Raw genomic sequence first — 26,080 nt, 5'->3', positions numbered from 1 at the left:
CTTTTTCACTTACTAGCTAGCTCTTACAACATGTTCCCATTCTAGGCTAAATGTTTGCGAGCAAGATATTCCAATTTCAAATAGATAGTGGAGAGCTTTTCTGTGATCTTTTTATAGTGCGAAAAATTTCGGACGGTGAAATGCTACGGACCACCAAAAATTTCGAAAATTAAAAATTTCGGACGCTCGTACTGTCCGATAATATTACCATCCGAAACTTTTGGGGTTTAATGTATTTCAAGCACAACATACCACTTGCACGAATAAATAATTTTAGCCGAATTGTAGAAACTAAATTGCATGAATATTCTTTTTTAACTGTAAGATACATTAACAACGCAAATTTAAACACAAAGATAGCAACATATTACCAAATCTTCAAAGGCAAAACTTAATCCCATAGGTACCGACTTCGTAGAGACTTAGGGGCTTGAGCACCAGTTTGGAATTTGGCTCAATACACCAGGCAGCATGTCAGAAAAACCAAGTCAAAGCGGTTAATTACTCAGTTTATGCAAAGGCGGGGTCAACAGAGATGCTTTAAGCATTCAAAGAGTCTCTACTCTCTACCCTATATCTAAATGGTATGACAGTTTATGTGAAAGTGTGAAAAAGATTCGGAAAGCATCTCTAACAGGAAATGTTGGTCTGGAAAGTTTGCTTCTGTTGAGTTCAAAATTTGGGTTGAAAAATGCTAATACCTTGAACGAATGAAAGAAGTAGTACAGTTGAGTAAAAAAAGACAGCGGTAGAATCTCTTGAAACCGGCGACAAAAGACAGTTTGAGCAGGTGGCCAGGGTGGTAAGACAAGGGAAGGGGCAAAAGCGAAAATTGGAGTCCACACCCTTTAGAACGGCAGAAAACACCCTTTTTAAAATATAATTTTGGTCATGAAAGGCACCCGCCCCTCTTGCCTCCCTCTCGCTACGCAAATAAAAATTATTTTCATTGAACAATGATGATAACGAAGTTAGTTCAAGAACCGACAATGGAGGTGATGATCATGATACCGACTGTAAAGATAATTATGGAGACGTTGTAAATGAGGAAAACGACGTAGTTGATACTGAAAAGATAAAAAGGGTACATTAATTTGATTCCCAACCTCATCCAAGAGTTTTTCTATGCGAATTTTCAAAAATCTTAGATTCAAAAAATTTCGTCATGACCAAATTTTGTCTCATTTTGAATTTCGTCGAAGAAGATTTCGTCAAAATATTGGTCCGAAATTTTATCATGACGAAATCTTTTGTAGTTAATGTACTTGATTTACATGACCGCTTGAAATCTAAAACAGGAAGGGGGTAGGTCATTCCAAAGTTTACAAGATCTAGGGAGGAAGGAAGAGTAGTGGGATTGAGTTCGTGCGTTTGGCAAAGCGACTTGGAATGAATCTCAAACTAGAAAAAAACCTTCAAACTGCAAGGAACTTCAAGCTACAAAGAACTTGAAACTAGGAAGAATTCCAAACTAGAAGGAGCTTCGAAGTAGGAGCAACTTGAAACTAGGAAGAATTCCAAACTAGAAGGAACTTCGAAATAGGAAGAACTTGAAACTAGAAAGAACTCCAAACTAGAAGGAGCTTCGAAGTAGGAACAAATTGGAACTAGGAATAACCTTAAACTACAAAGAAATTCAAGCTGAAAAGACCTTCAAACGATTTCAATCTAAGAAGAACTCCAAACTAGAAAGAACTTCTAACTTGGAAAAATTTCAAGCTAAAGACAATTGAAACTAGAAGGACTTCAAATTAGGAAGACTTTTAAACAAGAAAGAACCTTAAACTAGAAAGAATTTTTAACTAAGGAGAACTTCAATCTAAGGAACCAGCAACCAGGAGCGACTCTCCTATATTAACACGAATAAAAACGGACACTCCTCTGTTTGCTAGAACTAGGATTTATCTTCCTCCATTTTCAGGAATTACGATTGACTCTTCTTTGACAATCTTGAAGCGTGTGGTTTTAGCAAGAAAAACTCTGAAATAATTTAATAGCTACCTGCATAAGAGAAAACAGCGAGTGGAGGTTTTTGGAAAAAGACTTGCCATTGGATACCCCAAGGATTCCTTCTAGGGCCTCTTTTTTCAACATCTATATGGCAAACTTCTATATGTTAGTGACAGACAGAATGGTATTTTATTATTCAGATGACGCTTGAGATACTGATGCCTCTACTATGGTCCCGAAATCACCTCATAAAATTGAATAGAAATAAATGCGTATGTATGGTTTTATACTGACCAAAATTGTGACTACTCAATTTAAGATTGACAAAGAACCCAACACAGGGGGTAACGTGACCAAAATATTAGGTGTAAATTGAGATGAAAAGGTTCATGCTCCGCCGTATACTTTGAACTAGTTAGATTTCGAAACTGCAACAGATTCTGAGAGATTTTATTTTATCCTAATTAAACCATTGCCCATTAGTTTTGATTTTTTTAGTGGGTGATACTAGGGAAAAGCTCAGGAGTCTGTAGCTAAGTCAAATCAAAAGAAAGGTGAGGTGGATTTGAAAGAGGGAGAGCAAAGATAAAATTTGTTGGTTTTTTATTTGAAGGAAGATTCAAAGATTGAAGAAGGAAGAAGAAGGAAGAAGGAAGGAATGTAAGAGTCAAGGAAGCAATAAGAGGGTAGAGCATTCCAAAGGGGCATTATGTCTTCTAAAATTGAAGCACTACTACAAAATAGCAGTATCAATACAAATAATCTGCAGTTACTGATAACTAAAAGTATTGGAAAAAAATTAAATCTGAACCCAAGCCTTGTGGACAGCAGTGGTTTCGAAAACAGCTGCAGGGCCTTGCTCTTTATAATTTTTCTTATTTTCCAAGGTGCAGGGCTCTTTCTGGCTTCCATACGCGCGGGGCCTGGGGCCATGGCTCCCTGGACCCCTTAAAACCGTCAATGCTTTTGTATGGGCATTTTTATCAAAAAGATGACGAGTTATTACCTCAGGAATGAAAATTTGTTTCAGGAATGAAAATTCTACATTTATGTATCTATTATACCTTGCATAACTCTTTAAAAATTCACCTTTTAGAAGGTCTTAATTAGCAGTAAATAAGCTTCTTTTTTAGCAGCTAGATATGTATAAATTGAGAGCAATAGTATTAGCAGTAATAATAACAGGTGATTAGATTCACAAACAATCCTTGAACTCTCTTATCATTAAGACAAAATAATTTGATTCAGAAGTTTGGTTGTGTACCTGAAACTAAATCTGATACGAGAAAAATTGTAGCGAAATTTTCAACCCAAAAATAAACCGAAGTCTACATAGTGCTTAAAAAAGAAGAGTTTTTTCCGAAGCCACCAATAACAAGATCGACAATTTCGTAGGCAAAAATATAAGCCAAGCATCCTATTTAAATTTACTCATGTTCCACTCCCTGGGAAATCCAATCAATCAAGAATGTTTCTTACATTCGTTTGCTTGCAGTCTTTCAAAACGTTTTAATTTTGTCTGAAATATCAACCCCCCTGAGGTACTAATTTTATTGAAGATTTGCACTTATCGCTTACACCAACTTTCTGAGCATTTGGGGTGGGTGGGTGTTCGCTCTTGTCCCCTCGCTACGCTACTGAATGCTAGCATTTTGTCGAAAATCATGTTTTTATAGGCCTCACTCAACGGAGTAAGTTAAAGAGCAACTTTCTTATGCTTTTGTTTAGCTTAAGATACTTTACACAGCAAATAAAATCACACAGATATTTTATTTCCATGTTGATATTTGTTTTTCAGAACTTATCAGTTAAATACTTTTCAAATGGAAACCGGTGATATCAAAATTGAAAGTTAAATGTTTTTTTATTCTTTTAAACCTGTAAAGAATACAGGCAGTTTAATTAAAAGTTTCTTTGCGAATTTTTCCAATTCTTAACGATTTTGTTTGTTTACGTTTTCAGAGAAAGGAGGCAGCCTCTGCGGCTCGTTTGTAGATGCGCCATCTTCGTTCCTAGTCAAAATTGTGCCTAATCAGAATTTGCAATCCAGTGAAATGAAATTGCCCGAGAGCGTCCATACCTTTTACGGAGGATAAAACCAGTTAAGAAGCTTCACAATGTTTAAGAAATGGAAAGACCGAGACAATGAGAAAGAGAAGAAGGATAAAAAAGATCAAAATAAACGGGACGCAAGTCGTAATGGGAAAGAGAAAAAGTCTTTCGTCGATGTGCTAGCAGGGTTTGAAAACATATCGACTAAACCAGGAGATACACAAACCAAAGAAAAAAGTTTGCCTCGCAGGACTCTCAGCGAAAAGCGTAGGCAAGAAAGATTCAGACGTGAAGAGTTATTTCGCCAACAGGCAGCTGCTGAGACCATCGGTGGGAGGGATTTTGCCTCTGGAGTAAACACAGGCCAGGGTATTGACAACCAAGTGGAGGATAACCTCTCAATACAGAGGAAAAACAGCTATGACAGTGGCCAGGTCAACGGGGATAAACGTCCAATTTCAAATAAGAAGTATGAAGTTATATTAACTAAAAATATTGCCTCTGCAGGGAGTGGCAAAAAAAGTTTCGAAAGGCAGGAAAGTATCAAAGTTGCGTCGGGGTCTGAAGTCACTCTGAATATAGGCCTTACTTCTGAGATAATGGCAGGGCTTGATAATGGGACAAGAGACTTCCTAGCTCAAAATGCAAATAACAAGCCAAATAGTTTACAGGGTGTTGACTTGAGTTTGCCAGAACTGAGCAGCTCTAACACTGATTCTGGAAGGATCCTTCACATCAAGAGACTTCCAGTTGGAGACTTTGGGTTTGCACTGAGAAGGTCAACACTTTCTAAAGACAAATCAAAAATCATATACCTTGCTGAGCCTGTTGGTGATGATGGCAACACAGGATTGTTGCCAGGTGATAGACTCGTAGAGGTCAATGGAAGAAATATGGAAAACTGTACCCATGATATGATAATTGACATGATTTCAGCCTCTGGTAGTGAAGTGGTTCTGAAGGTTGTGCCAGTACCAGAGCTGGCAGATTTCACTGCAAGATCTGCAACTATTGAGGCAGCTGGTAAAAAACAGGTTTCTCCAGGAAGCAAAGGCATGTCTTTTGTGAGAAGTGGGAGTATGAAAACTAAAAGATCAAAAGTTAGTTTACTTTTTTATATTCAAAATTTAACTGCTAAATAAGCATCAAAATCATATAAAGATAATCATACCTGTTTTGAAATTTTGTACATATACTGAAATTCTAATTATTTGATAGTTTCAATTATTTTATTTTTCAAGCTCAAAATTATTGTGATTATCATGCAAAAACAAAGTGCCAATTATTTGGTTATAAATGTTTAACTTCTCTTTTGCTCAACTATAAAGCATCCAGCAATCCAATCTGTAGTTTCATAACTTCTTTTTCTCAATAAAAAAATCATTTCTAACATATTAGGCACGCACTGAAACAGAAATTGCATCTGAAAAGGCATGGTTGGAAACAGAAAAGGTTTGGTTAACTCATTCAGAAGGCTTTTCTGCTGGAAGATTGATTAATAAGAAGGATAATCCAGATGATACAACCTGTACAGTTAAGTTGGATCATGGTGGAGAGGTTGTGGAGGTTGACGAAGAACAAATTTCCAAGGTAATATACAAATATAAATGTTTTTAAAGTTTTCAAATCATATAGGGATGCATTTGTAATAAATGAGCCACGCCCTTACTTAAAGGTACAACTTGATTCCCAGACTGGAAACTTTGCTTATTACCCGGACAAGTTTACTTTGAAAATTTGAGACTGCGCATCTGAAATTATACACTCTTAGTTATTTTTAGAGTTCATAATGTTAAATGTTATTTATTTGCACAGCCAGTGTTCGAAAGTGCACAGATTTGTGCTCAGGCAATATATTGTGGCTGTGCAACAATGTTTCCAGTCTAGCTTGATTCTTTCTAAAAAAAGGTTATGATCTTAATCCAGAATATCTATTTACTTCAAATTTTTATCTGGTAGTTTCCTACATTTTAGTATCTGCTTATTATCATTTTTCTTTATTGTTTATCCTTCAGTCTCCTTTCTCTATTTCATTTCATATCTTCTCTTTCCCTTCACTACCTTAACATGTCTGTAGTCTTCATAACTGTCTAGATAAAAGACTTGATAACCACGGATGTTTACTTCATAGGTTAGGAGGAGACTATAATAATTAATTCCTAGATGATGATGCAGAGTTATTAGGGTTCAAACCAAATTTAAGATAAAATAAGCTAATATTTGTTTTGTGGAAGTGTGTTTGTGTTTAATATGGTATCAGTTTCAGAATCAATAATCAAATATTTTTTGTTTCAATATGATTGAGGAAGTTAAATGATTTGTTATTTAATTGCTTTTGCATGTGCTCCCTGCAATTATTTCAAACTTATGCAAACATTACTTTGACAGTGTCTGTCTGCTGTTGATATAAATGAAAAGAAAATGATATTTTGCTCTTCAAGGTCTAGTTTGGATCCTTAACAATGTTTAATTCTTTTCAACATTCGTAACTGTCGATTTTAAAATCTAAAAACATATGATTCTTTTTGAGAACAAAATATTTGATAGAAAACAACTTTAGTTGTGATTATTGCCTTTTTTATTGACTGTTTTCCCCGAAATTTTAAAATTTGCCTTCAATTTTTGACAGTGAAATTGCAAAATTATGTAGAAACTCATTGTAATAAATCCCTATTAAAGGAATCCACAAATTTAGTAGTTGAATTGTAAAAATTGATACGGTTTCAATCAACCAGCCTGCAGTGATAACCAGGAAGGCCCAGGTAGTGAGGCCTAGAGAGGCTGAGCCCTGCTTGTTAATGCCAGAATATAACCAATTTCTACTTTTGCTATTGTTTTTAGCAACATTATTTGCAAGAGCCTCTCTTGTTATTTTGATAGCACTACACCATTGGTGGTAACTGTAATTTGCAGGTACAGTCTGGCCCTACTTCACCTGATGCTTCCTGACTAATGTTTTATCTTAAAAACTGTTGCTTTATTCATTTCATATTTATACAGTTTTCGTGTTTGATAAGCTGTTTTTTATGCTGGTAGTTTTGGTGATTTATTTTTTGTATTATTTTGTTTTGACCTTGTCCTGTGAGCTTATAAAGAGACCCATGTTTTCTTGTTTTTAAAATTAAAGAGTTCAGTATTTTATCGTTTTCGACAGGTGCTTGTTTTGTTTATAAAGAGACCTTCTGTTTTGCTGGTGAAAGTAATCTAAATTATGTACGGAGCAACTATGTTCTACTTAGCAACATTGTTCAGAGCTTATTCAATTCAGCATTTTTATTGTACCAATCCTCCTTACTTGACAGCAACCTCCTTTGATATTAATTCATTAGATCTATGATAACCAGCACCCAATCAAGATTTCGCAATTGCTGAAAATAAGTCACGGATATTTTAGGCTTTGAAATGATTTTCTTTCTGACATGCATGGCCATAATCCATTTTTATCAATCAACCTCTGTTTCACCGCACATAAAAGATAAGACAGTTTGAGGTATTTTTTGAAAATGTCTGGTCGTATTCCAACCACATGTCATGATTAGGGAATTGTATTACTCATTCAAGGGTTTATTTAACATCCTTCTCTTTGTTTTACATCTGGTAAGGTGATCAATATTGCGGAGATTTATAATGTGGTGTCCATAAAAAATCTGTTTAAAGAACTTTACAGTCCTCTTCGATTTAAGCTTTTTGGAAATTAATTTAGAAAATTGCTTCGTTAACTCTACAAATTTTTTAAGAAGAGTGAGGATAGAGGCTTTCATTTCGTATTTTGAGCCTAAATATTTCTTCTATCACATTTAGCTCACCTTTTTATCTAATGTTGTGGTGAGGATGGTGGAAATAGCTAATCGATTTTCTGGATGTCGTATTGTATACAGAGCGTTCCCTGACCCTAAGCGACCGTTGATTCGATTATTCTGTCAGCCTAATCCCTGACAAGTATGGCACGAGGCTAATCGTATTGTCTTATATGGAATCACTATGTCCGCCCCAATGATCATTCTGATCGGATCCTTGTAACTGATGACTTCAAGGGTTAAGCCATAAATTCTTCTTTTATGGCAAGTCTGAAACATTTGCTGAAAAGTCAACAAAAATGGCGCTTTAAGACGTGGTCACGTCGCAAGACATATTTTACCGCTTGGTAAAAGAAGGGCAACCGCAATTTGGGAAAATGTGTTCTATTTTGGCGCTTTAAAGGCATATTCGCAGGTAAAGCAACTGGACAATCATTCTCTAGTTTGAAAAAGACAAGTTGTTAATGAAGAGAACCCTTGGCTCGGCGGCAGACGTTTCGTTTCACGTTTGAACAACGGATGTTATGTTTATACTTTTTCCATTGTTTTATGTGACATCCACGCCATATACTTTCAGATAAATTTCCCGCCCTGCTTCCATCTCGTCATCTCTTCATCTTTTATTTTTACTTTCAGGCAAATCCGCCACAATACGATCGTGCAGAAGACCTCGCTTCGCTACGTCATCTAAACGAGGCGGCCTGTTTGCACACTCTACGTCAGCGCTTTGGCAGCAATCTGATCCACACGTATGGTGGTCCAAATCTGCTGGTTGTTAATCCTAGGGAGGAGCTTGGCATTTACAATGACAAAGTAAGCAAAATATACCATTCAGGTCTATTTATGGGAAATGAGTAAGAATTTTTTTGTCAGGAGATAAGAATTCGCCACAAGAGATGCTCAGTTAAGAAAGGATTATCCGTTTTATATCTCAATGAAGGTACACAAAATGTGGTTTATAGTCTAATCCAAGGGTCTTGCGCCAAGAAGAGTGCTTGGGTTTCGTATCCCCTGGACTTTTCAATTCAATAAGATTAATTGTTGATAATTTACAAAAAGACCATCTGTACTCTAAGGTCTCTCCACTTTGAAGTTCGAGTTGTTTGAAGTTTCTCCTTTCTAGTGTTTTAGAGTCATAAGGTTTATAATTTAAGGAAATCCAGCTCCAGTGCTTTCTCAGTAAAAGGAAATTTTGCAGAAATCTCTAGCAGAGCCCTGCCTTGCAATCTCAAATTCAACTACAGCTACATTGCAGATTTTTCGACAAAAAGGATTTTCACGCGATTGCAATGTTTTCCCATTTTGGTCCTGTTTTGAATTTTGTAGTGCGATAGGCCTGTTTATCTTTAGCTAGAATGAACTGGCAATCCAAATTAATAAGATAGGCCTATTTTTCTTAGTACGGATGCCTTAGTATTTTCTAAGATTATTGTTTTTATTTCGTAAAATGCTCTTCAACCAATATATGTATTCCTGACTTTTATATGTAACTAATTTCCCCTCTTAGGTTATCGATATGTTTCGTGGATGCAAACAAGAGGACATGCCACCACATATTTACGCCATGGCGCAGACATCATACCGCAACATGCAAGCGATGCGCATGGACCAGTCAATCATACTGCTTGGGAGAAGTGGATCTGGGAAGACAACCAACTTGAAGCATCTTCTTCATTACTATGCCAATGTTACGTCATCGATTCATAGCTGTGTCAATTGTATGTTGCCGTTTTTTGCACATTTTATCATTTCATTTGAAGATATTTACCATGTCCTTCAATTGCTTCTTTTGTTATCTTGCTTAGTAAATTCATCGACCCCAATTGGAATATAAATATCTGCTTACCTTTTTGCATTATCCTTCTTTTCTTGTTCTAAAAATACCCTACGAAAACTTCATTAGGTCGATGCAGTATTTATTTTCTTCAGTATCAATGGCCTATTTTGTAATAAATTGTCATTTTGTCACGGGTTTGAAAATTATGGATCTTTTTTATTTCCAGCACAAAAAATCGAGGCAGCCTTGTGTCTTTTGGATTCGTTTGGAAGCGCCAAAACATATCTTTGTAACACTGCGTCGAGGTGCTCATTGAAGGTCACTCTGGAATACGACATGGCTGATTTGTTAATCGGTGCTAATTTCCAGGTTTGTTTGTTTTGATGCAGTCACGCGAATAAAGTAACAGTTGTCATGTTTTTAGTTGTATTTAGTAAAGTATCTTTATTGACAAATAGAACAGGATGATTCTAAGTTGCAACTTCGAATTTCACGCTTAACCTGGTCTTTCGACGTTACTGTTTACTGGTCTGTCATAAAGGGAGTGAGGCAGAGCTGTACATGCTTGATATAAACCGCATTTTCAGGCAACAGTTGTCTAATGATCGCATTAAGCGTAATGCTCAGAGTAGCAACCTAGACCCGTCATGTTCTGTACACCAAAAGCGTTAATAATATTCAAATGAACTGTGAGATATTTGAGCGAGTGATACCACTAGAGCAGGACTCGAAGCCTCAACCAGCGACACTGTTCCTCGTTGCTCTACCAACTGAGCTACCTAGTCATTGCCCGGTCGTGTCACTTGCTTACGTTTTCTCTCACTATATTACCTCGAATCCTGTTCTGTATTCACTCAGCTTATAAATACAAAGTAAATTAGTATAGTTGACAAAATTACTTCTTTTCAGACATACCTGCTTGAGAAGACAAGAATCGCAAGACGGCCCATTGGAGAATCTTCGTTTAAGATATTCTATGATTTGATTCTTGGTTGTGATGAGAAGTTGAGGTACTTTTTGCTTTATACACCATAATTTTCGATATATGTGCACAATTTTGCGGTTTTGTCAATACAGTCAATTTAAGAAACTCGCTATAAAAACGAGCAATGAAAACTCAGAAAAAATTAAGAAATTTCAGTACTTGAAGTAAAAAACTGAAGGAACAATTAAAATTCGAAAAAACTCACAACCCAGCTATTTCATGAGAATCGAACAGTATGTTTGGCAAGTATCTTAAATTTTAGGCACGAAATAAAATTAAACTTCCCTTATCCAAGTAACTGATGACTTCAAGGGTTAAGCCATAAATTCTTCTTTCATGGCAATTCTGATACATTTGCTGAAAAGTCAACAAAAATGGCGTTTTAAGGTGTGGTCACATCGCAAGATACATTTTACGGCTAGGCAACCGCAATTTGGAAAAACATAAATGTCACATGCATTTAAAAATAATAGCAACATTGATGAATCTTGCTGTTTGCAAATGCACCCCTCCCCCCCCCCAAGATTCTGAGTTTGCTTCCACGAAACAGTCTACCAACTTCTCTTGGTTTCCCTAAACTGTGTATAAAATGGTTTCTTAATTCGAACAATATTATGGGGGCAAATGAGATTTGAAAAGAGTTTTGGACATCTGGTGATTATATTTTCATAAAGACATTGATGGGATCGAATGAGCTTTACTTCAGATAGATAGCAACTTTTCTATAGCTGCTATAGTCTACCTGGTAGTTACTGTTGTTGCCCAGATTTCAAGCTTTGGGTATTGGATTTTCCAAATGTTAGTCCGGGTTTCCGGTTTTATCCAAACTTTGGTCCTGTTTTGGGGTTCTGGTACCCCCGACCTCCCAGAGCTCCACTCTTACAGTCCTTGGCACAGCTGCTGAAGAAAATATTTAAATACACGAGGGCATACAGAGGAAGACTTGACAACCCATTCCCCTTCTCAAAGACACTACTAGTTAAGTAGTAGATATATGAACATTAACGTTGGGGAGAGGGTGGTGAAAAATCTTAATTCCATCTTTATATAAGCATAGGGATGGAGCTACTTTTTTTCTCTTCAGTCACTTAAGAACGAGAATTCGAACCACAGTGTATGGAACGTACCCTTTAACACAGCCTTCGAGCATCTCCTTTACTTAAGGCTAATGATCAAAGGGGTTGAAGGTGTTCTTGGCTTTGAAGAGAGCGACTAACATCCCTTATTTCATGATTAAAATGGATCAGGAACTTTAGTCATTGCCGTTAAGTTGAAATCGCCCATTGCAGTTTGATTATTTGATTTGAAGCTCTTAAAGTTTTGTTAAGAATTTTAAGGGGATTTCGTTAACCTGATTTGTTCCGAATGAACACAAGCCAGGATCGATAGATATATACATTATACGTGACCGTGTATTGTAATTTAGAATGTTGAACTCTTGCTAATAATCTTTTTATCATATGGTTGATCTATTTGCAGAAAAGAGCTGTTCCTTGATCCAAATTCCAAGGATGACAATTGCTATATCGACATAACTGCATTGGTAAGTATAGAGTGCCGACAATAGAGTACAGGCCACGAAAATCTTTATCATGAAATGTGAAGATTCTTAGCTAATCGCAATCAGTCCTGTAGACTTTCCTTTTTGATTATATGCAAGGTTGAACGAGTATACCACGAGCAAGCGATAATGACTTAAGGGGAACATTTGACAGCAGTATGTTGCTGGCACAATTTTTGTTGGGACAAAAGTCGGGATAAATTGAATAGAGGCTAGTCAAGAAAAAGATTATTAACTTGACATGTACTGTACCTTAATTTTCTAGATAATCGAAAGATAGTACCATATCTAGATATAAATAGCTAAATATCTACACAATATTTAGCTATTTATACAGTAAAGAGGCAGAACCTATTAGCGTGCACCTTAAAATAACAATGTGCTATGACGAAGCACCTTTGTCTCCGTTATACTTGTTACTATACTTGTACTTTGTTCCAAAGCGCTTTGAGCGCTCGATGATCAAAGCTTTGAGCTTTGTGGCTAGACTCTTTCGCCCCTAAATGCATTGTAACAAAACGCTTTTGGCCCTCAATATTTTATGACCAAACTCCTTTAGCCCTATTCTGCTTTTGTCGAAACGCCTTTGACTGCTTGATCCTTTTTGAACCAAGCCGTTCTTCCCTTGATGTTTTGTAACCAAATTCCCGTTGCCCCTTTCTGCTTGTGCCCATACGCCTTTGACTGTTTTATCCATTTGCGACAAACGCCTTTGTCCCTCAATGTTTTGTGCCAAATTTTTTTGCCCTTTTCTGCTCTGTGCCTAAACGCTTTTGTCTGCTTGATGTGTTGTAAGCAAACGCCTTCGACACCTTCATGCATTGAGACCAAATTCCTTCCACCTTAGGCCTTGTGAAGCATCCACTTGAACTGTGAGTTTCAAATATATTTGAATGAAATGAATAAAGGATGTAGGTATGTTGTATCACTTGCATATTGCTCATTTGGTTTTCCAGGGAAGTGGCCAGTCACAATGTGTTGATCGGTGGATGCAATTGCAATTTGCGTTGGAGGCACTGGACATATCGTCGGAGGAAGCGAGAGGGCTCTGGGCTCCTGTTGCCGCAATTTACCATCTTGGTGCAGCTGGAGTCTCTACAGGTAATTTGTCTGTTAAATTAGGAAAACTTGTGGTCTGTTTTGAATTCTTGAATCAGCTAATCATTCTAATTTGTCTGTTATTTTCTTGCTGCTCTAAGCTTGATCTTTTTTGTTTTCATACTCATTTTTTTATTTACTGAGCTCCAATAAAGTTTGTAGTTTGTAAAAGATGTTTGCCCCATCAAGCCACAAACTTTTTCAAAATATTGATGAACAGAGATCTTGATGCTAAAAGCCGCCACCTTGTTTGTTCTGTAGTCCAAAAAACTCATGCAAGATGTTATTTTGAATGTCTCTAAACAATTTGGCTCGATGCAGTATCAAACTCAATCTAGTAAACTCAATTAGTAATCACTCTTTGTATTGCTATTTTTGCACGATGCGTTCTCAGATACAGTATTCTTTACAAGCATATATTTGCTTGGTTTTTTGGTTTTTCTGTTACTTCTTAGATACTCAGTGTAACAATATAACCAGTTATGAAAAAATCTTTGATCAAGGGTTCATTTATTGATTTTGTTCAGGTGGGGCTTCAGGTATGCCTTCATTTGTCAACCACGCATCTGCTCAGAAAGCTGCTAACATCCTGGGCACAACTGATGCAGAATTATCAAGGATAATCTTCTCTCCTTCGTCGTTACCTAAACCTAGACCGTCGCCGGAAAGGAACAGAAGTGATTCTGCTGCAAGTATAGAGCACAGTGTTGATGCTGAAGGGAGCACATACCAAGATGCTTTAGATGGATTCGTTATGGGCCTCTACGTAGAAACATTCTCGGCTCTCATTCGTCTTATCAACAGGTAAGGCTCCTGCAACCGTTTTTGAACTTTGCTTGGTTTGCTAGCCCTAACCTCAGCAGTGCCAATTCTGCCTATCCATTCGCATACTGATTTGGCTGTATGGCAGTTATTGACTTCTTTCTAAATCCTTTTTTGAAGAATGCGATTGTCTCAAAGTTAGCATGCACGAGGAAAGAGCTTAATTCTTGCAATTGAAACTTTATGTTACTATTTAGCTTTTTTTCTTTAACGAACGTTGAAAAATGCATTTTGTGCATCAGTTTGAGTATTGCAATAGAATTTTGTTTTTCAAAGATAAAGCAAGTCTCTTTAAAGTAAGTATGTTATGGGATCTGGAAGAGCCGGCTTTTCCTTTTGGATTCCTGATAGACTGACTTAGTGATCCCTTTAGAGACATGTAAAATTTGCCAATTAATGATGATGTTTAAAAGCTTTGCTTTTTAAGGTCCATGTAGAGCTAGAGTGCGAACGTATTCCCGTATCAATTACATGTGTTTCTCTGTTTTTTGTTGTCCAGATAAGGCAGGATGATACTTCGAGATAAGATCTTAGCCCTGTTTCCCACGTGTGAAGATGTCAGATACCTGATTTCTATTGGGACCCTTTTCTTGACGATACACAACTGGTCATAAAAATCCACTCACCACACACCAAAAAAGTAGTATAATCTGGTTTATTTTATTTTCAGGGCAATCTCAACAACTACAAAAGTGAACACAACCCTACAAATCTTGGATAGTCCAGGGTTTCAGGATCCCATCTCTGTCCACCCGAAAGGCCATGGCGCAAGCTTTGAAGATTTGTGCTATAATTATGCTTGTGAGAAGCTGCACTGGTTTTTGCATTTTGCAACATTTACGAACCAGCTGGATCGATACAACAGGGTATGATGTGTTCTTGCACCCATTAGAAGCTTGCGTCTTTATCGCATATCAATACAATATAAAATGCTGTGGTGTAGCGTATCAGAGGGTATCATACCTTTTTAAGTGTAGCTTACTCAACTTCTATCTCTACTTGTTTTCTAGTCTTATTCAAAGTCTTAGAACTTGTGTTCGAAGTCTCAGAAAATTTGTTTCCATTCATTGTAACTTTGCTCGTAGGAAAACATTGACTGCAATTTTGAAATTGAGGAGATGGTGCCTCCAAATGCTGCTATTGCGACTCTTGATAAACTCAATGCGGTAAGTTACCTTTCTTGGTATTGCTCTTCCATTACAAAAAATTTCTTTGTATTGCTCAAATGACAAGTTACAAATATATACATTGTCTTGCTTGTCAAAGCATAGTCCAAAAGACTCTTGAAAGCCATTTTCGTAGCCTTATCTTGAATGAATGACAGTTTTTTTAATAGATGGATTGATTTTGAGCTTTTGGTGCCATTATAATAGGCGATCTAAGCATGACTTGTCCTTTTAAAATGCTTTTATGGAAAAAATTTTCATATCAACAGATAGGTTATAACAGTTTTCAACTGCATCCAACATTGCCGCTTTCAACAACATTAATTCAGATGATTTTCAGAGTGTCAGCGTTTGCCGTTTTATTGTATCTAACTGTTATGATATTTACTTTTTTAGCCAAAATTGTTATAAGGAGAGAGGGAAGAAGATGCCAGCTTAGCATTTTTCAATGCAATGATTTTGCTAAAGAATTTCGTAACGTATTTGATGTAGACGTTGTGTTTAAGTTGTTATTGTCGTGTGCTTACAGGATCGCAGGAGCACATTCTCCCAGAAGAGTGATCCAAGAGGCGTATTCTGGATCCTTGAAGACGAGGCAATGAAATCAAATGCAAGTGAAATTGGCCTAGTCGAGAAAATCATGCTGGAGCACGGTGCTTCAGGAGGTAAACTAGTATTTTTACTCACCAAAACGTCACAAAACTAAACATAAGAACATGCATTGTAAGGAATTTTTTATAATTCAAGATACCCTTGCTAACAAAGAGTTAAAATAATCTTTTTTGTATAATTATTTAGTTGTGGTTTGGCTTACGGAGGAATGAATCTTTAATAAACTGAATGTTTAACAAATGAAGCATGTATGTATTAATATAATTGAAGGAAAACTTTTGTACCAGTCCACTTATCGGGGAAAGGGAACGAATTTGTGTTGTACGGTTAAAAAAATCGAATTAGCTAACCTGTTTTACAGATTTTCGGAAGCTAATTCTAAAATCACCAGCAGCATTTCTCTGATTTGTCTTACAGTATAGTACAGTATTGCGCAAAGTCTAATTTTCATTTCCGTTGCGTCTTAAAGGCTTCTGAATCGTAATATTTTCAGTATTTTATGTAGTTTCATTAATTTTGTAGATTTTATTCCTTGAAATGATCTTGTTTGTATCACATTATCTTCGTCTAGATTGATATTTGGCCATAATTTTCAGTTTTTGAATATCTTTACTTTCTGTGCTCAATTCCTGTATCTGTCTCTCTAGAAGATTCCATGGTTAAGCTCGGCGATTTTAGTGACACATTCAAGCTGGCACATTTACAGAAAACTGTGGATGTCACATATTGTACCAGTGGCTGGCTCAAACGCATCAAAGAGCACCCAACTATTAAAGTGGCTTATACCGTTTTAGCAGAGTCAAAAAAGTACGCTTTTGATTTGTCTTATCGCGGCCATTCAATCAGGAATTACGCATTGATTGTCGTCCGCTACCTGTCTTCGTATAAACCTGTCTTTGCCTTTTACTTTGATCCCGGCAGCTCAAGCAAATATTGTCAGGACACAAAGTCCTCTTTTTTCCAAAATAATCGTCTGAGAGGTTTAGCTCTTTTTGTTGACTTTGTGATAGCTAAGTGTTTGATAAGATATATGTCAAGATAAAATCATTACCTCGCTGTAGATGAAGCATTTTCTTGAAGTCATTTCACAAAAATTTTATTTACCTGGCTGAAAATTCTAGGAACTTTTGATTTGAAAACGGGGTACTAGAAGGAACTTCAGCAACATATAAGTTGATCTTTCGACGTCATAAAAACGTTCTTACTACGTTGTTCTTGCAAAAGCATTATTGATAATTTTTTAGGCCTCATGTGGCGGATTTGTACGTGGGTCATCGGTCAGGCGTTCTCCAGGTTGAAATCCACCGCACTCGCAGTGTCAAGAAAAGAAGCGCACATGGGCCTACTTTACCAGCAATAAAAAAGAATTCGGCTTGTATGCTTCTCAAAATGCAAATGGTAAGTAAGCTTTGCTTTAGCACATCCTGCAGGGAACTGAGCAAGTTAGTTTTTAAATTGGTCTGTATTCATTTGTATTAGCTCTGAAAGATATTCTCGTGTCTAGGCAAATCGAAGGGAATTTTCAGACGACAATCAATGAACGAAAAAAGAAGAACGAATCTAAGAAAATAATTCCATAGAGAAGAGCTGAAGAAATTTAGGTTTGATAAAAGTAAGGCTGCAAGCCATAAAAATATATGTATATAAACATCAGAGCTAGTAAGAGAAAGTCTTCTTAAAATCGTTAGACCAGATTTTCGGAAGTTTTTTTGAAAAAAGATGGCCTTCTTTGAAGAAGATTTCCAGCCGATATAGGTCTGTGAATCGCCATCTGCAAGTTCCTTTTGTTAATGTAACATCCATCCGCGTTGGTCTTTTTGGAACGGTACTAAATGCCATTCATTATTTACTATGCATTATCTTGTCAATGCATCTATTTGCTGAATGATATCTCTTCGCAGGATTCCCTTCTGGAGACACTGCGGAGAACCAACTGCCGCTTTGTGCACTGCTTTCTTCCTGATGTCAATGCTGGAGTTCCTGATTCCGTACCAAGAAGTCCAGCTTCTCCGAAACCTACAAACCCTGTGCTAGATGTGCCATTATTGAGAAAACAGTTCAGGAGCTCTCGAGTATTGCACAGCATACGGATGCATCGACAAGGTTTGTTGCAATAGATTTCCTTATTCATTATCCTCGTGTTAGTGCAGATAATTGGTACAGAAGGAGTATTGTGCTGTCTTATCTTCTTTTTTGTTTCATTATTCTTCTTCTCTCCTTTTCTTTCTTTTCTTCTTAATTTCATCTTCCCCTTTTTCCTCTTCTCATATTCCTCTTCTCCTTCTCATCTTTCTGTTTTTCTTCTCATCTCTCTCGCATTTTTCTTATCTTTCTCTTTTTGTTCGCATCTTCCACATCTCTCTCTTATTGTTTTCATCTTCCTCTAATTGTTCTCATCTTCCTATTCTTCCTCTTTTTTCTCTTCTTCTTATCTAGTAATAATATTTCTAAATGTAAAGGCTGCGAAGAATCACGTAAATGAAACAAATTAATGAAAACAGGAAGTAAAAAAAGTAAGCTAAATTATGTGTTACTAAAAATCTATTTTCAATGAATGTAGATTTAAGCATTTTTCTAAAACGTCGTTATTGTATGCGGCTATAAAAGTGCATTCAGTCAAAACCGCATCCTGTTACATATTAGATTAAATTCAGTGTGTAAAGATGTTCTTCCTTTCAATATCTAAAGCATTGAAAACCTCCAGGACACAAAATGAAAGAAGGGCATAACCTAGATCTGACAATTGATATTCTTTTGTTTTGAAATTTGAGTCGTGTACCACACATGTTATTGTCTCAGGCTGGGTCGAAAAATGCTTTCAAACACCTTGAAATCGTATTTGAAAGACGACTGGACTTAATTAACACTAGTTGGTATATTGCACTGTATTCAATGGAACTAGATTTTTATTTGACAAGCAAGTCAGACTGGTCTCCTCTCAATACGACCTGTTATGTCAATACTGTAGGTTCGAAATGAGACCTAATGGCAAGCCAGTTAAATGTTTGTCATGTTTGTATCAGATTTATCATGTGTTTCTCCAAAAATGAATTTTGAATTCGGTCAACAACATTTGCCTGAAAACCGCAGACTGAACCACAAGGGTGACCAGAGCTGAATCTGTAATTAAGAACTTCATTGGCCTAAAATTTTAATGAAACAGCGTTTAATTATGCATTCCTATTTGCCGTTCATTTATTATCATCACAAATACTGTTATTTATACATCAACCTGTGAGATCCCATGAAAGCTGATGTTTTATGGCGAACTCGCTTGAGATTACTGCTCGCTGTCGCCTGTCTTGAGATTACGACCTTTTTGTCTTGTTACATCCTTGGTGTCAAGTTTAGTCGCAAGTCGTGAAATTGGAACACCATCATTTTTCAAACAAACGGATTGACTACAAAAATTTGATTTTTGGGATTCAAAAATATATGCAGAAGTACTTCGAGGTGCTGCCGCAACGCCACCAAAGTATTTTCTACGTACAAGACTTTTGGTTCATCTGCCTTGACAATGGCTTCTATCGCCCAGAGTCGTCGACATGTCTCTTTGGCTAATATTCAATTGAATTTCGCAAAAACTTACATTAAACCTAAGTCTATGGCGTTAGAATTTATTAGCAAAGACCCCGGAATCTCATTTATTGGTATGCATGCTACGAATGATTGATACAGATTGTTTTAACAATGTTAATTTCTTACCCAGAGCTTAGATCGGTGCACTTTGTAGATGTATACGTTTCAGAGCCCTGGCACGTATCGGTGCAACTACGTTGGGACATCCTTTCTTAAAGTCTGTATTTGTGATGTAACAACGTCTGTGGATGTTGTACATTCAGCCTTGTGTTTGTGCGAGGACCCTGTTAAAACAGGAAGGGATGTCGCTAGAACTGGAATTAATCATAGATTTTGCAACTAGGCTTCATAATTTAGAGACTTGATCAACATTTTTTGTCATGACTTTATGGAGCGTTTGAGTATCAGAAAGATATATAGTGATATAAGGTGTTTCTTTTTAAAAAAGATTGTAATTATTTTGCTATATTATCTGTAGATGTAATCAACACTTTCTACTGAAATTTGTTTGTATTTTATCGAGTATTACACGAATATACTATTAGGGGGGAGGGAAGGGGGGTGGGGTACTCATTGCTGAGTTAAACATACTGATTTTTTATACGAAAATGTTGTTATGAAAAAATTTACGTTTAATTTTTTGAGGAAATTATTGATGAAATATGTTTGATTGAGAAAGCTAAGTAACTTGGTTTCACAAGCCAAAGAAACCAATCACATATTTGAGATGCAAATGATACCCAATTTTGGCAATTTATTACTCTTCGTTTCTGATCTTTATTTGGTTTCATTTTAGGTTATCCTGAATTCATGCCATTTGGGGAATTTCGTCGCCGGTTTGAGATTTTGCTCCCTCGTAGCGAACGTCAACACGAACCAGTCCTGGACGAGAAGCAGGTACTAACTTTATTGCGAGGTTAAACAAGCCAGGTTTTTCATTCCTGGCAAATAAAACCACAGCGAAGCTTGAATAAAATGCAACTGAAAATATTGGATGTAGTTTGTAAAAGTGTAAATGGATTGTATCAGTTGTGAGTTGTTCAGAATCAGAGTGGAAATTAGTGCTATTAGAAAGTCAAGAGAATCAGCACATTGATCTTAGAAAGCATGAACTCGTATTTTCTTACTGGAATGAAGGAGATGGCACTAATAGCGATCATTATGTGTTTATAGATAAAAATTTATTTATTATCTAAAACGTTACAAAAAACTCGAAGATAGCAAGAAACTAGCAACAAATGAGCATTCACAATAAATAACGCTAAATGACCAGTTGTCCAGAATGACGTTTAAGACTGTCCAAATAAAGAAGCCAAGGTTGAATTCAACCCTTAGACATGGCCTTCTTTTGTCAATCTATTTTTTGGCCTCCAATTGCGCATCCTTGGAAATGAAAGTATATTTCTCCTGCTCGCATTTGCTTAGTACAAGCTTTGTGTCCATAGTTGTCTAAAAAAATTGGAAAATAAGATGTAATTGTTTCTGTTTTATGAGACAAACGTTGTCTCATCATGTTGCACTTAGCAAATCAATTCATGTTTATTCAAGATTAAGCGGTGATAACAGTCAAAGCGTCCCTAAGCACGCGATGTTTTCTTTCACGAATGGTTTGTTTGTTTTCAGATATTTTGTTGTCTCTTTTATAACCCATATTTGCGTCTACTTCAGACTTCATGTAACTGTCCGTGTTTTCTTTCTGTTCGGCTAACTGTTACTTTGGCACCTTTGTATTTAGGTTGTGGAGAAGATGGTGGAGTATATGGAGCTCGACAAACGAAGCTACAGAATTGGAGTTAGCCAGGTATGATTTTCAGCATTTTGCTTGGGGGGAGGGAGAGAGGGGCACAAAAAATGAAGTTTTAGGCTACGCCCATTTAACATTTAGAGAACGTCATTGTACCAACAGGGAACGCCACTGTCTAACTTTTGGTTATGCTAAGGCAGCTTCAAACAAATCATAGGATTTTATCACAAAGATAAAAAGCTCAAGGGCCTGCTCCCCAAAAGCGTTTGTAAAATACAACCTTCTCTTTCAAACTTTTTCTTTAAGCGGGCCAAAAGTAATAAGAAAAACGAAAACGATAGTTGTAAAAAAAGATGATAAAAATAATGAAAAACTTGCATTTATATTCAATCACAATACAATTACAAACCTCTCTCTTTACATAGAAAGTTTGCAACGATAGACAAGGCTGTAACAAGTGTGAATGCAAAAAGGGAAACTAAAAAAACCAACCAGGATTAAAAAGGATGTGGTTTAGGGTTTGGAGAAATCATTTTTGCAAGCAAATACAACGTTTCAACATCGTCCTTTTAGCTCAGACCATCCACTTAAATATACTTAAACACTAATTCATCCATTTTTGCCCCCAGCACCCTAGCCACTGAGACATGACCAAATAGGGACAACCGTCATCCATGCTCAACTGCCATGAGCGCATCCAGTCAGATTCGTTCTTTCAATATTTGTTAACTTTCGCCCAGTCCCTTAGAAAATTCTCCTATCCTGTCTTTAAGCATCCTGACGATTGACAGCGAGCAAATCTTTCCATTATTTGATCAAGATTTTAGATTATGCAACTATCTTTTGGTGGTTCAAACTTGAAAATGTCCAAGCAGTGCCGCTTGCCTATTGAGGATGTTACTAATGGAGTCCTAAGGTGAAAACGAACTTCTTTTGTCTACACAATAGCGGTTTTTTCGTGCTTATGTAGATAGATTCCAAAACGGCTAGGTGGAACGACGATCGGGCTTTACCAATAATCCGAAACATGTCGCTATTATAGTTTTTTGCACAATCTGGATTTTCCAGTAAATGCTGTCCGATAGCAGAATCGCATGCTTTAGTTGTAGTTTTAGATCTGCAACACCGAAGTGGCTGTTCTCTTTGGGGATGAGTTTCAAAGCAATTTTAGATTATTTTTCACTAACTATTTCGCACCCTTCGTAAAACTAACCTTGCCAACCAAAAAAAAATTATAGTATGATATTTTTCATCTCGCGGGTCACAAAAATTCTCTTCCCGGGCCGGATTCTGGCCCGCGGGCCGTAGGTTGCCCACCCCTGGATAATGGAATATATATCTACTATCTATCTCAAGTTTCAACCCAGGTCCTTGACTGGCTCTCAATGGTCCTCTTTGCTGGTGATATTTTCTGAGTTTTGAGGTAATATTGACCTGGTCGTTTAGAACTGTTTTAGTAAAATTTTGAAGAAGTTTTCTGAATTTTGCAGCATAAGTGTATTGTTTTTTATTTACAGATATTCTTCCGCTCTGGAAGTTTTGCTCAGCTTGAAGATTCTCGTGATGAAAAGCTTAACGATGCTATACAAGAGTTCCAAGCACATTGCCTCGGTTATTTAGGAAGAAAGAAACTGAAACAGTTAAGGGTACGTATATTTGCTCATGTTCCCCCGTCGTGCACATGATTTAACTCATCCACCTTTCTTAGTGCCCTGCAACTCAGTTTAATTCAATGAAACCTAAAAAATACACCTAAATTTGCATCATTTGCGACCCATGAAAGCAAAACTTATCAAGTCTGGCTGCTAGAATTAAGATTATGTCAAGAAACAACAAGCTAGCAAAAACTACATGCAATCTGTTTCCGCCACGTCTCCATTGTTTGCAAAAGGATAAGTTTTGCTGTTTATGTTTTTGATATTTATTTGTTTTGATATCTTGCCGATGCAGTAGCTAAAGTTATGAATGAATTCAGTTTGCTATGTAGAAATTATAAACATCACAATGTCATAGATTTATTTATATAGACTTCCTACCCTGAAGCTAAAGGGAATACATGCTATTGTTTACAAATTCACGAGGTCTTTCCGCCTCTCTAGTATCACAAAGAAATCAATCTGAATACAACAAAATGAATTGTTTTATAAAGAAGTAAAAAGAAAGTAAACATGATTTGAATTTGGTATCTGTTTTGACTTTCCCCGAGGGTTCATCCTTAGAAATTTTTCATTGTTGAGCAAATTCAGATATGACGTTACAGTTGATAATTAAAATTGAAAGTGAAGACAAAAAAAATATTTCTAAAGATTCCCGAAAGCAAGAATTATTTTTGATTCTTTAGCCTTGGTGATAATTGCCATCGTGCTTATTTTCTGTGGATTTAACTTGCGTAGGTTCAACATATTGCCGTGAAGTGCCTTCAAAGAAACATAAAAAAGTATATGGCTGTTCAGAACTGGACTTGGTGGAAATTGTATACTAAAGTGCTTCCGTTGTTGGATGTACACAGGACAGAAGAGGAACTGAAAAGTAAAACGGTACTATTTTTAATGCAAAATGAGAAAATTGCTATTCATATTGTAAGTTCTCATCTGTCTGGTACCTTAGTCATGATAATATAACTAAATATTCAAACAATTGTTAAATGTTGAATTTATATAGTGATAAAACATATTGTATTATGTATGAAGTTTTAATAAATTTCACAATTTTCTTTAATTTTTCACGTTGTTATATTTGACCGTATTAAGAATAAAATTGATCGTTTATACACATAAAGAGACCAGTTTTTTCATCAAATGTTCCTTTCGTGTCGGGAATTATTTCGGAACTGCCAGCTCAGTTGTCATTGGGTTTTTCTTTTATATGATGTGCTGTCAAACTGTTTGGTAAAGTATTTGCTGTCAACAGTGGCTAGAAAAACTGAATCGATCTCCGTATGACTTTGTATTTTTCATCCACTCAAGTAGATTTGATAATCTCCTACAGTTTGATAACTTCTTTCTAATAGTTAATGATTGAGAGAAACAGGCCTTTTGCTTGTTTACAAAGGATTACTGGGTCAGCGTGAAGTAGCTGCTAACTGATCCTACCCAGTTTGTGACGTCATCTTATCACCCGTCTATAATTGTTTGCTGTTTGCATTTTAGAGTGAGCTTGGCTTGTATAAGAACAAAGTGGAGAAGCTTGAAAGTGAAAATAAAGACTTGAATGATATGAACATGAAGCTTCGGAAAAAGGTAAGCAGGCATTATATTTCAATGCCTTTTAACAGTATAGTTTTTGTTCAACACGTGCCACTTATGCTATGTTATGTATTAGGGGTGTGAGTTTATGCCGGAGGATTGCTTATAAAAGTTCCTCATTGTAGAAAATTGACAAAGGTGTTTTATCACATATTTTCGAAATAATTGTGTTAAAATCACGGCCTATTTGTTTTTGGTAAGATAAAAGGTGTACATTTTGTTTGATATCTTTGCTTTGTCAGAGGGGCAATTTACTCTTGTAAATTGCGTTCAAGATTTCCGCGAAAACAAAAGAATTTCCAGGGATTTCCAGAGAAAGCAACAAGACTTCCACCGAAGAGGTGTACGAGATTTTAATGGAATTAATTGCCCCTTGGCTTTGTCTTCAAAAGTTGGGTTTAATCAGAATGATAAAATGTCGACCAAAATATTGCAGTTAGTAAATTGTTATCCTGTTCCTTCTGGCCAAATTGATACATGTCTGTTAATAACACTGTGGTTTGATAACTAAAGAAACGGGTACATGTTTTTACTAAAAAAGGTTTAGAATTAGCGTCTCCATAGAGGGTAGGGGGCTTACGTTCTCATACATTGTTTTGTTTTATAATTCTAGGCGAGGGGCAAATCACCCCAAGAAAATCTCGTACACCTTTCGTGAAAATTCTATTGTTTTAAATGAAAATTCCCAGAAATCCTTTTGTTTTAGGGAAAATTTCGCACGCTATTTGCAAGAGTGAATTGCCCCTCGATTCTAGGTGTCTAGGTTCAAAAGGGGTCGTCCCCATCTCTTTTTTCTTCTAACTAGGATAAAATATTTGCCTTTCGAAGAAATAATAGGCCGAATTTTCTTGTAGGTGAACGATCTTAGTGTTTCACTGAGTCAAGTTCAAAGCTCCGTTGCTAATGCAAATGAATTACTTGAGAGTGAATCTACAGAGCGATTGCATTTGGAAGAAGAAGTAGAGAAGCTGAGAGAAGAAAATGAGAAATTGACGAAGGAACGCGAGAAAGTAGAAACAGAGTTGCTTGAGGCAAAGGTTGAACAGCCGTTGCAAAGTAGAAAGTTCAGTAGCAGTTTGATTGAAGGAGACGAATCTGAAGAGGATGGTAGGGTGAAAATTAATGTCCTTTTGAAACAGTTTGTTAAGTAACCGTCAGATTCAAAGGCAAAAAATATGTTAACCCCCTAACCAAATATAAGGCTGCGTTTACAAGGGACCGACCGAATATTTTGTCAGCCAAAAGTTTGGCCTGCTTTTGAAGCCGGCCACAAATGAGATCGCTTAGGCGTTGCGTTTACGCGGGGCCGCTCAAGAGACCTAATTCTTATGATTTGCGCAATATGTCAAAGACTTAGCGCCAAAGATAATTGTGATCAATATATAAAGCATGAGCGCAATGTTTATGCCTTATTTATCATAACAAAGGAATATCACGGAAAAGGGAGTTGTGGGTTTACCCATATCCTCTAATATTCAAGCTATCAAAAGGCATGCAAACTTTTTGTTGATTGTTAGAAATTTTAATCTTCTTTGTGAATTTGTAGGGTCATTAATTACGGATCTTACTGTTACCATTAGAGACCCGCATTCACCGTTGTGTAATGATTTTGTACTGACCCATATGACCTCTTGGACCAATATGACACCAGGGTCATACTGGTCTAGGGAGGGTCACATTGGTCTGGGCAAG

At 36.6% G+C, this 26,080-nt stretch overlaps 1 protein-coding gene across 2 annotated transcripts in view; it reads left to right on the top strand.

Annotated features, from left to right (window-relative positions):
- The first annotated feature begins 3,945 nt into the window (after positions 1–3,945).
- The window catches only part of LOC135683908 (unconventional myosin-XVIIIa), a 34,192-nt gene continuing 12,057 nt past the window's right edge, over positions 3,946–26,080 (top strand). Inside the window, exons 1-21 of one of the 2 annotated variants that reach the window (XM_065199302.2) lie at positions 3,946–5,102; positions 5,401–5,592; positions 8,436–8,612; positions 9,307–9,517; positions 9,803–9,945; positions 10,486–10,586; positions 12,041–12,104; positions 13,079–13,223; positions 13,748–14,024; positions 14,713–14,908; positions 15,128–15,208; positions 15,738–15,873; positions 16,471–16,627; positions 17,065–17,218; positions 17,722–17,923; positions 20,196–20,296; positions 21,135–21,200; positions 22,661–22,789; positions 23,537–23,680; positions 24,293–24,382; positions 25,243–25,495. In XM_065199302.2, coding sequence (XP_065055374.2) covers positions 4,068–5,102; positions 5,401–5,592; positions 8,436–8,612; positions 9,307–9,517; positions 9,803–9,945; positions 10,486–10,586; positions 12,041–12,104; positions 13,079–13,223; positions 13,748–14,024; positions 14,713–14,908; positions 15,128–15,208; positions 15,738–15,873; positions 16,471–16,627; positions 17,065–17,218; positions 17,722–17,923; positions 20,196–20,296; positions 21,135–21,200; positions 22,661–22,789; positions 23,537–23,680; positions 24,293–24,382; positions 25,243–25,495 — 4,054 coding nt within the window. In that variant the 5' untranslated portion in view covers positions 3,946–4,067. Of the gene's footprint in view, positions 5,103–5,400; positions 5,593–8,435; positions 8,613–9,306; positions 9,518–9,802; positions 9,946–10,485; positions 10,587–12,040; positions 12,105–13,078; positions 13,224–13,747; positions 14,025–14,712; positions 14,909–15,127; positions 15,209–15,737; positions 15,874–16,467; positions 16,628–17,064; positions 17,219–17,721; positions 17,924–20,195; positions 20,297–21,134; positions 21,201–22,660; positions 22,790–23,536; positions 23,681–24,292; positions 24,383–25,242; positions 25,496–26,080 lie in introns of both variants that reach the window. The other variant, XM_065199301.2, reaches the window with a different exon arrangement.

This window comes from Rhopilema esculentum, chromosome 7 (assembly GCF_057945365.1).
Source record: "Rhopilema esculentum isolate cy_ngs chromosome 7, ASM5794536v1, whole genome shotgun sequence".
In the NCBI taxonomy this organism is placed as follows: domain Eukaryota; kingdom Metazoa; phylum Cnidaria; class Scyphozoa; order Rhizostomeae; family Rhizostomatidae; genus Rhopilema; species Rhopilema esculentum.
Note: the sequence above shows the minus strand (reverse complement) of the source record. Positions and strands in the feature narration are given on the sequence as shown.